This window comes from Canis lupus, chromosome 1 (genome assembly GCF_011100685.1).
Source record: "Canis lupus familiaris isolate Mischka breed German Shepherd chromosome 1, alternate assembly UU_Cfam_GSD_1.0, whole genome shotgun sequence".
Lineage (NCBI taxonomy): Eukaryota > Metazoa > Chordata > Mammalia > Carnivora > Canidae > Canis > Canis lupus.
Window position 1 is genome coordinate 118,724,754 of NC_049222.1, and position 12,169 is coordinate 118,736,922.

Sequence of the window (12,169 nt, forward strand, 5' to 3'; positions counted from 1 at the left end):
CAAATCCCATATTGGGCTCCCTGCATGGAGCCTGCTTCTCCCTCTGCCTGTGTCTCTGCCTCTCTCTCTCATGAATAAATAAACAAACATAATGGAAGAAAACGACTAAAGACTTCATTCCACTCCACACTTATATAGAGTAACCAAAACGTTCTTATCATGAAACATTTTAACAGTTTAGGTTATAATTTCTGAAAAAAAAAAAAAAATCATTATATAACCACCTAAACATTTTCTACCTGCACTTTCCACGTTTATTACAAAAATTAAATCAAATTAAAAAAAAAAAAAAAGAAATCAGCGTTTCTTTTTCAGGCGCCCACTCTACTGTCCTATTACAAAACGGTTCTTTTTAAACGTGTAGCAGCAGTTACCAGCTCAGGGCACAAATCCCATCTGGATCTGAGGTCCAGAACCGGATGGGAAGGCAGGCTACCCTTCTAACAGCCAAAGGAAAAATGTGTAAATTCTCCAGCCGGGGCTCCCCCTCCCCAAATCATTTCTTAGTTCAGTCTGCCACTTCTATTTTTTTCCCCATTCCGTATTTCCACTACACCTTCAAGACGACTTAAACTCACATCCAGCCTCCTCGTTAACACCTCCAATTTCTTAAAAAAAAAAAAAAAAAAAAAGTTTACATTTAATAGTATTTAAGATTACAGTCGCTGGACAGGAGTGCCAAGAGTCACAATCCTCACCAACGTCTTGGGGGGATGTTTAGGGCTATCTACGGAGATAACAGGGACAGTCACGCGGATTATACCCACAGCAGAGGAGCGCCGGTCCCAAAACAGTCCTGCCACTAAGTTACTAAAAAAAAAAAAAAATGCTCCTAGAGCTCACTTTTCTTCTTCTTCTTTTTTTTTTTAAAAAGCGGCGGGGGGGTGGGGGATGAAAATGGCGTTTGCAACCTTACGGGGGCAGCGAAGAGAAGATGCGTTAAGGCAAGTTAACCGCTCAGAACTGCGTGGGGCTCGGGACGAGCGCTCAGCAGCCAGCGGCTCCCGTGACCGCCGACACCAACGGTCACGACCCCCACGACACGCGCACCGTCGCCTCCCGCGGGAGCCGGGCAGCGAGGCCGCTCCCCCAGCCCAGCGCCGCCGCTGCCCCCGGGGGGAGGGGGAGGGGGAGGGGGCGCCCGGAGGACCCCGGCCCGCGGCCTCCCGGCGTCCCGCGCGGCCCCGCGGGCGGCCACGACCCCGGGGCCTGCAGGCCCGCCGCCGCCCCGCCGCCCGCCGCCCGCCCCCCGCGCCCCGGCCCCCCGCAGGCCCGCCCGCCATTCAGCCCGCGCGCACGCCGGGCCCTCACCAGGTCGATGTGAGAGAAGCCGGTGAGCACGAGGTTCTTGAGGAGCTCGCAGCCGATGCCGCCCGCGCCCACCACCAGCACCCGGCCCCCGGCCACGGCCTCGGCCAGCTCCCGGGGCAGCCCCCGCGACAGTGCCATGGCGGGACGACCACGAGCCGCGGCGGAGGCGGAGGCGGAGGCGCGAGAACTGAGCGGCGGCCGGAAGCAGGTGGGGGAAGGGCGGCCCGACTTCCGTTCCTGCGCGCTGCGGCCGCCGTTGGCGCCGAGCGGGCGACGCCCGGGCCGCGCGGGGAGCCCCGGCCGCGTGCAGGATGGGCTCTGCGCGAAGCCCCGCTCGCGGCCGCGTCGGACCCCGGCCTGGTGGTGGTGGTCGCCGACGCGCCAGGAGCCGCTTCCGGCTTTGGGAACCCCAGCGGCCGGCTTTGTGAGCCTGGGGGGTTTGCACTCCCAGCCGAGGCTTCCGTGCGCGTTTGAAAATAGATGCCGCTGTATGTAAAGAGTTCTTGCAAATTAACAAGAGGGCAGATGTCACCCCCCACCCCCCCACAACGAATACAGGCCAGGGATGTGAACAGGCACTCGCAAAGGAAATGCATATGACCAATAAACATTACAATGTGTAATCAAAGAATTGTAAAACCGTGCTTAAGTCCTTTTCACCTGTGAATCCAGCAAAAGAAAAAGTGTGGCATTCCGTGTGGTCAAAGGATAGGAAAACAAGCACTCCCGTAGCTATAGGTGAGGATTTTTTTTTTTTTAAGATTTTTATTTATTTATCCATGAGAGTGTACACAGGCAGAAGGAGAAGCAGGCTCCATGCAGGGAGCCGGAGGTGGGACTCGATCCCGGGTCTCCAGGATCATGCCCCGGGCTGAAGGCAGCACCATACCACTGAGCCACCCAGGTTGCCCATAGATAAGGATTCTAAAGCAAAGCTTTCCTAGAGGGTGTTAAAATATAAACTGAGGCATATTTTTTAAATGTGTTTATTGGAGCAAACCTCGATTCCAATTGAGCACCATTCAATCTAGGAGACAGAAAAGAGCTCTGAGGAGCGGTACAAAAACTTTCATGGCTGCAAGGGGGAAGGAGCAAGGAAGTACTACAAGTATGGGGTCTGTTACTGCAAGGTTACTTTCCTTCTATCAGGTAATTACCTAACTTTTAAAATTTTTTAAAATATTTTTTTATTTATTTGTGATAGTCACAGAGAGAGAGAGAGAGAGAGAGACACAGGCAGAGGGAGAAGCAGGCTCCATGCACCGGGAGCCCGACGTGGGATTCGATCCCGGGTCTCCAGGATCACACCCTGGGCCAAAGGCAGGCACCAAACCACTGCGCCACCCAGGAATCCCCAAAATTTTTAAATATATATTTATTTACGTAATCTCTACACACAATATGGGGCTCAAACTCAACAACCCTGAGACCAAGAGTCACGCAATCTTCTGAGGCAGCCAGGCGTCCCTGATCAGGCGATTCCTGATTGACTGGTTTAAGATTCCATTTCTGGGAGAGCCTGAAACTGTAATTAAGTCTGCTTGGTGATGTGAGACTTAGCCTAACCAACCCAATTTTGGGCTTGTCTTTTTTTTTTTTTTTTTTTAAATAAAAGTAATTTGGAAATATTCAAAAATCATCACAACATAATGCAATATAATGTTAAAAGATACAAAACTTTATATGATTAAATTTTGTAAAAACAAAAATATATTAAAAAGCAGTTAGAAAGTCAGTTAACATTTTTCTGTATCTGTGTGTGGTTGAATTGTGGATAATTTTATTTCTTCTGTAGGCTTTTTTGTATTTCCAGATGCTCATGCTCCTCAAAGAAAATGTTACTTCTAAAATTAAAAAAAAAAATTATCCCAAATACTAAAGAGAAAGATAATTATGTAATGTGATAGAGGTACCTGTAAAAAAGAAAAGGCTAAAAATGGAGTCACTTGTGCTAAGCCCCAAACGAGCAAACCAAGAGATAATACCTAACCTAATTGCAATTTTGGCCTTTCCTAGGAGTGGAATTTTAAACCAATCAGACTGGAAATTCCCCATCAGCACTAGTGATTTCATCTGGCTGATAAGACCCTCATAGGAAGGTTAGGTAACTTCCTGTCCCACCATCCTTCTGCTTATCAACACGTCTATTTTGAACAACTCAGAACTTTCTACTTGCTAGATGGGATGCTGTCAGACTCATGAATCATTGACTAAAGCCAGTTAGATCTTTACACTCAGTTGAACTTTGTTTTTTTAACATGCTAAATATTGCTACAACAGCAATCTCACAATACGTAAATGTATGAAGTTAACACATTGCACACTGTATGTACACTTACACAATGTTATATATATAAAATATATTCAGTAAGAAAAAATTATTGGAAAAGGTAAAGAGAAAACAGGAAAATTCTTTTAGACTTCTGTGGTCTTTCTCATCAGCTGCATGGCTCACCACCCACATGCCAAGTTGGTCTGGTCCTTGCAGGAGTGCAGGAAGTGCACGGGAGGCACCCCTCCAAGTGGGCTGCCGATGTTGCTTCCCTACACAGGGTTAGCTTTTACAAAGACCCCATCGTGGCAGTTAAATCTAAAGAAGACCCTTCCCAGGATGCTGATCTTACTTATCCCTCTAGACACTCAGTGAATGGGAACCACCTTTCCTTGGCTTCTCTGCCTCACTTCTCTTCCCCTAGGCCAGGCTGGGCAGTTACCTAATTTTGAGGGCTTTTTCTTTTTCTTTGTGGATTTGTGTGTGTGAGTATAATGTGTAAAATGCTTGCATGCCTTAACAAATTCAAATAGGATGCAAGTGCTGGAAGTGAAAGCTCGAAAGGCCCACCCATGCCTAATCCCACTCCTCAGGGCTCTTGATGGCCTTTGTCTTTTTTTTTTAAGTAATCACTACACCTTGTGTGGGGTTCAAACTCAACCCCCAGATGAGATAAAGACTCACATACTCTTCTGGCTGAGCCACCCAGGTGCATACCCCCCCACACACACACCTTTCTTGATCTATGTCTCCTAAGTAAAAACATGCAGTTTTTCATTCATTCATTCATTCATTCATTCATTCATTCATTCATTCATTCATGCATTCAATTCCTTTGGTTTTATTTAAGTAATCTCTATACCCAACGTGGGGCTAGAACTCAAGAGCTCTTCTGACTGAGCCAGGCAGGCACCCCCACAGTTTTACATTTGAATGGGTTCATGTTGGACTTACTTTCTCATTATCTTCTTTCCCTGACAATATTTAACAATGCTACCCTTGTTTGCTATGTGTTGCCTGATAACTTCTTGTGACCGGTCTGTGCACCCCACATCTCTCTTTTGTCTTTAGCTGAAGGTGGTATGTGACGTAATAGCTTGGGCCATTTTGAGAAGGTACTTGGTTTTGCTGGATATCTCCCATCTATATAGGAGGTATACATATACTTCTCTTTTTCTTCTGTCAATCTGTCTTTTCTTACAGATTCTCAGTAAGTACCTAGAAGGGTAAAGAGAAAATTATTCCTCTTCTCCTTTGTGCTGAAAGCCTCACTGCCAGCAAGTTCAGTTTGAACCCAGCCAGCCACTTTCCTCCAGGTGCCCTGGGAGGCAGGACCAGGTGGCGTTCCCACCAGTCACACACTGCCCAGGAGAACCCCACGTCATGATAATCTGGACCTAATGTGTTATTTGCCAGAAGTAGCAATTCAAATTGTTTATACCAGTTTCCTCATCTCTGCAGGCAAATAGCAAGTCTGTATACAGTCGGTGGGCATGTCTTCATACCGCTGTCAAAGTAGCAGAATGGAGGAGTTGACATAAAAACTAAAAGGAGAAAGGAGACTGGAAAAGTGAACATCTGAAAGGAGGGATAATAATCAGAATAGAGAAAGGACTCCTTTGCTGTGAAGCTGCAGGGGAAGAAGGTAGGACAGGGTGAGGGTGGGGAGGACGCCAGTCGGATCTAAACAGTAAGTGTCACAGGGTAGGAGCCTTAAGAAACTGGGGAGAGTTGCGTGATTTGATCAGCATACAGGGACTGCAACAGAGCGCAGTGGGAAGAGGCTGACAGCTGCCCCTGGCTCTTCAGCTGCTCTCCCTCCTACAAAGCCCACTAGGCTGCCTGTGCAGGGAACACCTGACCTCTGGGCTGGAGAGGAGCCACGCTTGGAGCAGTCACTGTGGAGAAAAGCAACTGACCCTGGGAGGAGAGCCCAGCTCACAGCCAGAAGGTTCTAAATCTTGCTGTAGCCGCAGCACAGGTGCCATACAGCAAAAAGGACAGCACTTAAACAGTTAATAATCTGTGGGTCAAAATGAAGGAAAAATACACAAATCCAGACATAAAAATTTGTTTTAATTTATATAAATAAAAGGAAACGCTCTACTTAAATAATGATTCATCTGGGTCTTCTTGTATAATACAAAGTTCTTCCATGGGAGTCTGATGATTTTGAGGCCAGCAACTCTTCTCACATGTGTAAATTAGAATTGTTCCAAATTCTACAGAAAGACCTGAAAGATACAACATATTCAGGAGTCTAGCAGAGAAAGTGTTAGGAGATATAATCAATATTTGAAGGTTTCCTTAGTGGAAAGAGCCCAGAGTCTGGAGTAAGACTACCTGAGTTAAAATCCCAGCTCCACCACCCGACCAAGGGACTTCACTGCTCTGTGATAATGACTTTATCATGGTAAGATTACTGTGAGGAGGATTAAATAAACTAGCACAGGTAAGATACTTAGAACAGAGCCTGACATATCTTAAGTGCTCATTATAAAACAAAGAGTTTAAGCAATGAGAAGATAATAGAAGGAAGGAGAAAGATGATGTAATATCAAGGTAGCTCGTGTTGCTACAGGAGTGATTTTACCTGATAAGCTGAAAAAATAATTAGGAAAAGCAAAACCAGTGCTCACTAACTTTTGGTCACACTCTTTCCCACAGTAATGGGGACCACTGATGATGAAAAGCAGAATTAACAGGAAAATATACTTTTAAGTCTTTATTACAACTGTCTAGGATACTGGAAATCATTTAAAAATATATCATGGGGTGGCAGAGGCTGCCTAGTGGCTCAGTTGGTTGAGCATCTGACTTGACATCAACTCAGGTCTTGATTTCAGGGTGGTGAGTTCAAACCCCCTGTTGGGCTTGATGCTGGGGGTGGAGCCTACTTAAAAAAAATTGAGGGGGTGCCTGATGGCTCTCAGTCGGTTAAGTGTTCATCTCTTGATCTTGGCCCAGGTCATGAACTCAGGGTCCTAAGATTGAGCCCTGCATTGGGCTCCGTGCTCAGTGTGGAATCTGCTTGAGATTCTCTCCCTCTCCCACTGCCCCTTCCCCTGCTCTCTCTCAAATAAATAAAATCCTTTAAAAAAAATGTCATGGGGCTCTTGGCTGGCTCAGTCAGTAAATTTAGCATATGACTCTTGATCTCAGGATTGTGAGTTTGTGATCCACATTGGGTAGAGAAATTAAACAAATACACTTTAAATGAATGAATGAATAAATGAATAAATGCCACACTAATAGAACACAACACTATCTTCAAGAAAGTGCGCGTGCATGTGCGCAGGCACGCACGCGCGCGCGCGCACACACACACACACACACAATCCTAAGAGCTGAGAAGAATAACACCAAGAAAACAGGATCAACAAGAACTCCTACTGATACCAGAATAGGAAAACTAGAGTCAATAGGAGGAGTTGGACAACAGGTTTGGAGCAACAAAGGAAAAAACACCTTGAAAGGAAAATGCAGGCAGGTATAATGGAAAAAAAAAGCATCAAAAACAGAAGCAACAAGGCCAAAATAGAGCTGATCTGGGAGGAATCACCTGGCAAATCTGAGGTAATTTCCAACCAGAATGTGCAACATGCAGTTTGCTAATGATCAGAAGGCTGGGGTCTTGGAACTGGTAGCCACCAGGGTAGGAAAGAAGAAGAGGCAAGGAATCAGAACAAGAAACCAAAGAGCAGAGTACTGTATATGAAGCCTGAGCCCAGGAACCTGGCACAGCAGAAGGGCGAGGAAGGGGCAGGAGAAAGAGGAAACTATATAGATATAGGTCAAGGGATCCCTGGGTGGCGCAGCAGTTTGGCACCTGCCTTTGGCCCAGGGCGCGATCCTGGAGACCCGGGATCAAATCCCACGTCGGGCTCCCGGTGCATGGGGCCTGCTTCTCCCTCTGCCTATGTCTCTGCCTCTCTCTCTCTGTGTGACTATCATAAATAAATAAAAAAAAAAAAAGAAAAAAAAAGATATAGGTCAAAACAGCCCCATTACACATCTAATGAAAAACAGGGATGTTTGGGTGGCTCAGCGGTTAAGCGTCTGCCTTTGTTTGGTTCAAGTCATGATCCTGGAGTCCTAGGATTGAGTCCCACATTGGGCTCCCTGCATGGAGCCTGCTTCTCCCTCTGCCTGCGTCTCTGCCTCTCTCTCTCTCTCTCTCTCTCTCTCTCTCTCTCTCTCTCCCTGTCTCTCATGAATAAATAAATAAAATCAAAAAAGAAAAGAAAAACACCAGAAGCCACAAGGAATGCAAAAGACAGGTGAAACCTCATTACAAGTAGAAAGGAAAGGCTTGAGAGAATCTCAGCAAATGCGAGGGAAAGAGGAAAGATGTGAGCACAAGAGAGGAAAAAGGTGACCAATGCAACTGCTACTGCTTCAGTAGAAAAGCTACATATGCAACAGAAAAAATATTCAGAAAATTAAAAAAGAAAAAAAAGAAGTTTAAAAAAGAAAAGAAAAATTAAATGCAGGTCCGAAAATCCACCGTGTCCCAGGATGAAAGAATTATGGAACATTACAATAGCACACCATGTTAGTTCAAGTGACTGGACCTCACAAATAAAGAAAAATCTACAGGTGCTAGCACAAATGTTAGTGGGAGGGAAATCAGGCCAACCTCAGACTTCACCCAATGCCAAAGGTAGCAATATAAAAGATCTTAGGGATTTGGAGAAAAATATACTTCCCCATGAGACGGGGGCTCTGGGCAATAACAAGAGAACCAGAGGGGCTCTCACTGCGAGGGGACCATAGCATCAGGTATACCTACGATCATTCGGAAGAAAGTGCGACCTCAAGATTTCATACTGGGTTGTCCTTCAGTTCAGAGGCAGACATTCAGAAGTAAGAATAAGCCTTATAAGCCCTCCTTGAGGCGATATATCACTTGATAGACTGTAGCTACCAGAGAAAAATCAAAATAAAAGATTCAGGAATGGAAAAGCTCACAGAAAAGAATAGTGTGAGCACACAAACCATTTAAACATAGAACAAAAGCTTATCAGCTATGACAATCATGGTGACAGAGTATAGACTTACAGACCTCAATGAAGTAAAAATAATACTAAAATGGGGCACCCAGCTGGTTTAGTTGGGGGAGCATGTGACTCCTGATCTCGGGATTATAAATTCAAGCCCCATGATGGGTGCAGAGATTAGTTTAAGAAATTAAAAAACCTTAAAGAAAGTACTAAAATATTTGGAGGTGGAGCAAATTTCCTTACTTACAGTAGTAAAGAGCCAAATACATATAATCTAAAATTGAAAAATGGAATGAATATAATTCTCCTAGCTTCAGAAGGATCTTTTAGAGACCAGGTAAAAAGAATCCATTCCAGCATCCCATTTTTCTAGCCATCTATCTAAACTTTTTATCTGTATTAATGTCAAGAATGATGACTAAACTTATGTTGAAAAATGCTGTAATAGTGATTTCCAAAGTTCACCAGACATTTACCAAAAAACTCCAACATAATATTCGAGGATCAGAGAAATTGCAGAAGGGATGTCTGGATTCAGTCAGTGGAGCAAACGACTCTTGGTCTTGGGGCTACAGGTTTAAGTCCCATGTTGGGTATACAGATTACTTAAAGTATTTTAAAAAATTGCAAAAAATAGACAACGTAGGTAATAAGTGAAAACTAAAAAAAACAAACCACTTCTTTTTTGGGGACTTGAACTCATGACCCTGAGATCAAGACCTGAGCTAAGATGAAGAGTAGGACACTTGACTGACTGAGCCACCCAGGTGCCCCTGGACCACTTCTTAAAGATATGAAAGAAATCATAAAACAAAACAAAACACAACAAAAAGGTGGAATGAAAAAGTTTCAGAGAACAAGGAAGAGCTTTTGAAAAATAAAAATAGAACAGCCAAACTAAATTCAAAAGAAGGGTTAGAAGATAAAACTAACAAAGATGTAATGTTAAACAGAAGCACTCAGGCCCAAAAGTCACACATCATAGGATTCCACTTGGGTGAAGTTCCAGGACAGGCAAAATTCCTAAGAGAACAGTGGAGACTGATAACCTTAGAGGGAAGCAGGCCCAAGGGGCTTTCTGGGACACTGCAAACACTCTCTATCTCGTTCTGGAAGGTGATTACAGGAGTGTATTTATGTAAAAATTAATCAAGCTGTAGGCTTAAGACTGGATACTTTACTGTGTGCTTTATTTTTTTTTTTTAAAGTAAATGGGGGCACCTGGGTGGCTCAGTGAGCATCTGCCTTTGGCTCAGGTCGTGATTCCAGGGTGCTGGGATCGAGTCCTGCACTGGGCTCCCTGCACGGAGCCTGCTTCTCCCTCTGCCTATATCTCTGCCTCTCTATCTTTCTGTGTGTCTCATGAATAAATAGGTAAAATCTTAAAAAAAAAAAAAAAAAAGGAAAAAAAGGAAAAAAAGGAAGTAAATGGTAAGAATTTCCTGAATATGAAACCAAAGCACAGGTAACAGAAGTGAAAATAGACAAAATGGAATATATCAAAATTAAAAACTTAGATGAACCAAGTGATACAATTAACAGTGAAAAGGCAACCTACAAAATAGAAGAAAACATTTGCAAATCACATCTGGTAAGGGGTTCATATCCAGAATATAAAAAGAACCCTTACAGCTCAACAACAAAAAGTCAAATAACCTGACTACAAATGAACAGTAAGACTTGAGTAGACATTTCTCCTAAAATGATATGTAAATGGCTAACAACCAATTCATATGAAAAGGTGCTCAACATCATTAATCATTAGGGAAATGCAAACTGTAACCAAAATAGATACATCACATCCATTAGGATGCTTACTATAAACAAAACAAAACAAAACAAAAAAAACAGAGAACAAGTGTTGGTGAGGATGTGGAGAAACTGGAATTCTTGTATACTGTTGACTAGAAATATAAAATGTTGCAGTCACTATGGAAAATGTTATAGTGGTTCCTCAAAGAATTAAAAATAAAATTACCATATGATCTAGCAATTCTGTTTCTGGTATATATATATATCCAAAAGAACTGAAAACAGGATCTTGAAGAGATATTTGCCATATGCATAGCAACAATATTCACAATAGCCAAGAAGCAGCAACCCAAGTGTTCAACAAATGAACAGATGAACGAAATGTGGTAGATCCATATGAAAGACTATTATTCAGCTTTAAAAAGGAAATTCTAACACATAATACAACATAGATGAACCTCAAAGACATTAGGCTAAGTGAAATAAGGCAGTCTCAATGGGTAAATTCTATGATTCCACTTACATGAGGTATCTAAAGTAGCCAAATTCATAGAAACAGAAGGTAGAATGGTGGTTGCCAAGGGCTGAGGAAAGGGGGAAATGGGGAGTTATCGCTTATAGTTTCAGTTTTGCAAAAGAAAAAGTTCTTAGAGACTGGCTACACAACAATGTGAATAAACTAAACATTACTAAGTTGCATACTAATAAATGATTAAGATGTTAAATTTTATGTTATATATTTTTTAACCACAACTAAAAATATGAATAAAGAACAAAGTTGAAGAAAATTCCTGCCAAGTGAGGCAAAAATCAGAACAAAAGAGAACAGAATCAAAACAGAAGTTCCCATAAAGGCACAAGAAAAATGGAAGAAAATCATCCTAGTAGTTGAAGGACAGGAGTGTCTGAACTGAAAACACCACCTACTAAGTACTTAGCACAATATACACAATTTCAGAATAACAAAGAGAAAGTGAAGATTTTAAAAGTAACCTGGAAGCAAGGAGGTTCTCATTCAAGGGACTACCAGTCAGAACGTGACTGCTTTCTATAGCAACACAGGATGCTAAAAGAATGAGGTAATATGGGGCATCTGGTGGGCTCGGTAGGAGCAGCATGCAAGTTTGGATCCTGGGGTTGTAAGTTCAAGCCTCACATTGGGTGTAGAGTAGTTTTAAAAAAAAAAAAAAAAAAGAAAAGAAAAAAAGAATGAGGTGAAATCTTTAAAATTCTGGAAAAAAAAAAAAAACAACAACTATTAATGGCTTAGGATCCCATATCTGACTATGTTATGAACATAAAGATAGAATAAATATATTTTAAGACCCATAGGATACTTTAATTATCTATCTCCCATGACCCATTCTCAGGAAACTACTAGAGGAAGTGCTATATCAAAACTGAAAGGACAAGCTGAGAAAAGAGGAAGATAAGAGTCCTAGGAAACAGGGGGACTCACTTGGCAGGGGGGCAAAGAGATACCAAAATAAAGGCAGAAGGTGACCCAGGATGACAGCAATGCTAGCGGTGTGGGTCTAGAGCTCAGACTAGTTCAGGAGAACCAGGCACACAGGAGACATCTTCAGGGAAATAAACATGGAGCCAGGTCGTCTGGAGTTCAATTTGTGAGGAAAATAATATTGAGAACCTTCAGGAGGGTTTGAGAACTGGCCGTAAGAATCAAACAGGTAGGGATCCCTGGGTGGCGCAGCGGTTTGGCACCTGCCTTTGGCCCAGGGTGCGAAGACCCGGGATCGAATCCCACGTTGGGCTCCCGGTGCATGGGGCCTGCTTCTCCCTCTGCCTGTGTCTCTGCCTCTCTCTCTCTCTC

At 43.3% G+C, this 12,169-nt stretch overlaps 2 protein-coding genes across 9 annotated transcripts in view; both read right to left on the bottom strand.

Annotated features, from left to right (window-relative positions):
- Positions 1 to 1,491, bottom strand: part of UBA2 (ubiquitin like modifier activating enzyme 2) — a 42,886-nt gene extending 41,395 nt beyond the window's left edge. For 2 of the 6 annotated variants that reach the window (XM_038529411.1, XM_038529412.1), the window contains exon 1: positions 1,312 to 1,491. In XM_038529411.1, the coding sequence (XP_038385339.1) occupies positions 1,312 to 1,449 (138 nt within the window). In that variant the 5' untranslated portion in view covers positions 1,450 to 1,491. Of the gene's footprint in view, positions 1 to 698; positions 1,031 to 1,311 lie in introns of those variants that run through there. The other 4 variants (XM_038529415.1, XM_038529413.1, XM_038529416.1 and 1 more) reach the window with 4 other exon arrangements.
- Positions 1,492 to 5,638: 4,147 nt separating this feature from the next.
- The window catches only part of PDCD2L (programmed cell death 2 like), a 29,727-nt gene continuing 23,196 nt past the window's right edge, over positions 5,639 to 12,169 (bottom strand). Inside the window, exons 7-8 of one of the 3 annotated variants that reach the window (XR_005354777.1) lie at positions 8,376 to 8,506; positions 5,678 to 5,817 (exon numbers count right to left, since the gene is read on the bottom strand). Coding sequence is in view for 1 of the 3 variants with exons in the window: in XM_038529418.1 (XP_038385346.1) it covers positions 5,687 to 5,817 (131 nt within the window). In the remaining 2 variants the exon portion in view is untranslated. Of the gene's footprint in view, positions 5,818 to 8,371; positions 8,507 to 12,169 lie in introns of all 3 variants that reach the window. The other 2 variants (XR_005354778.1, XM_038529418.1) reach the window with 2 other exon arrangements.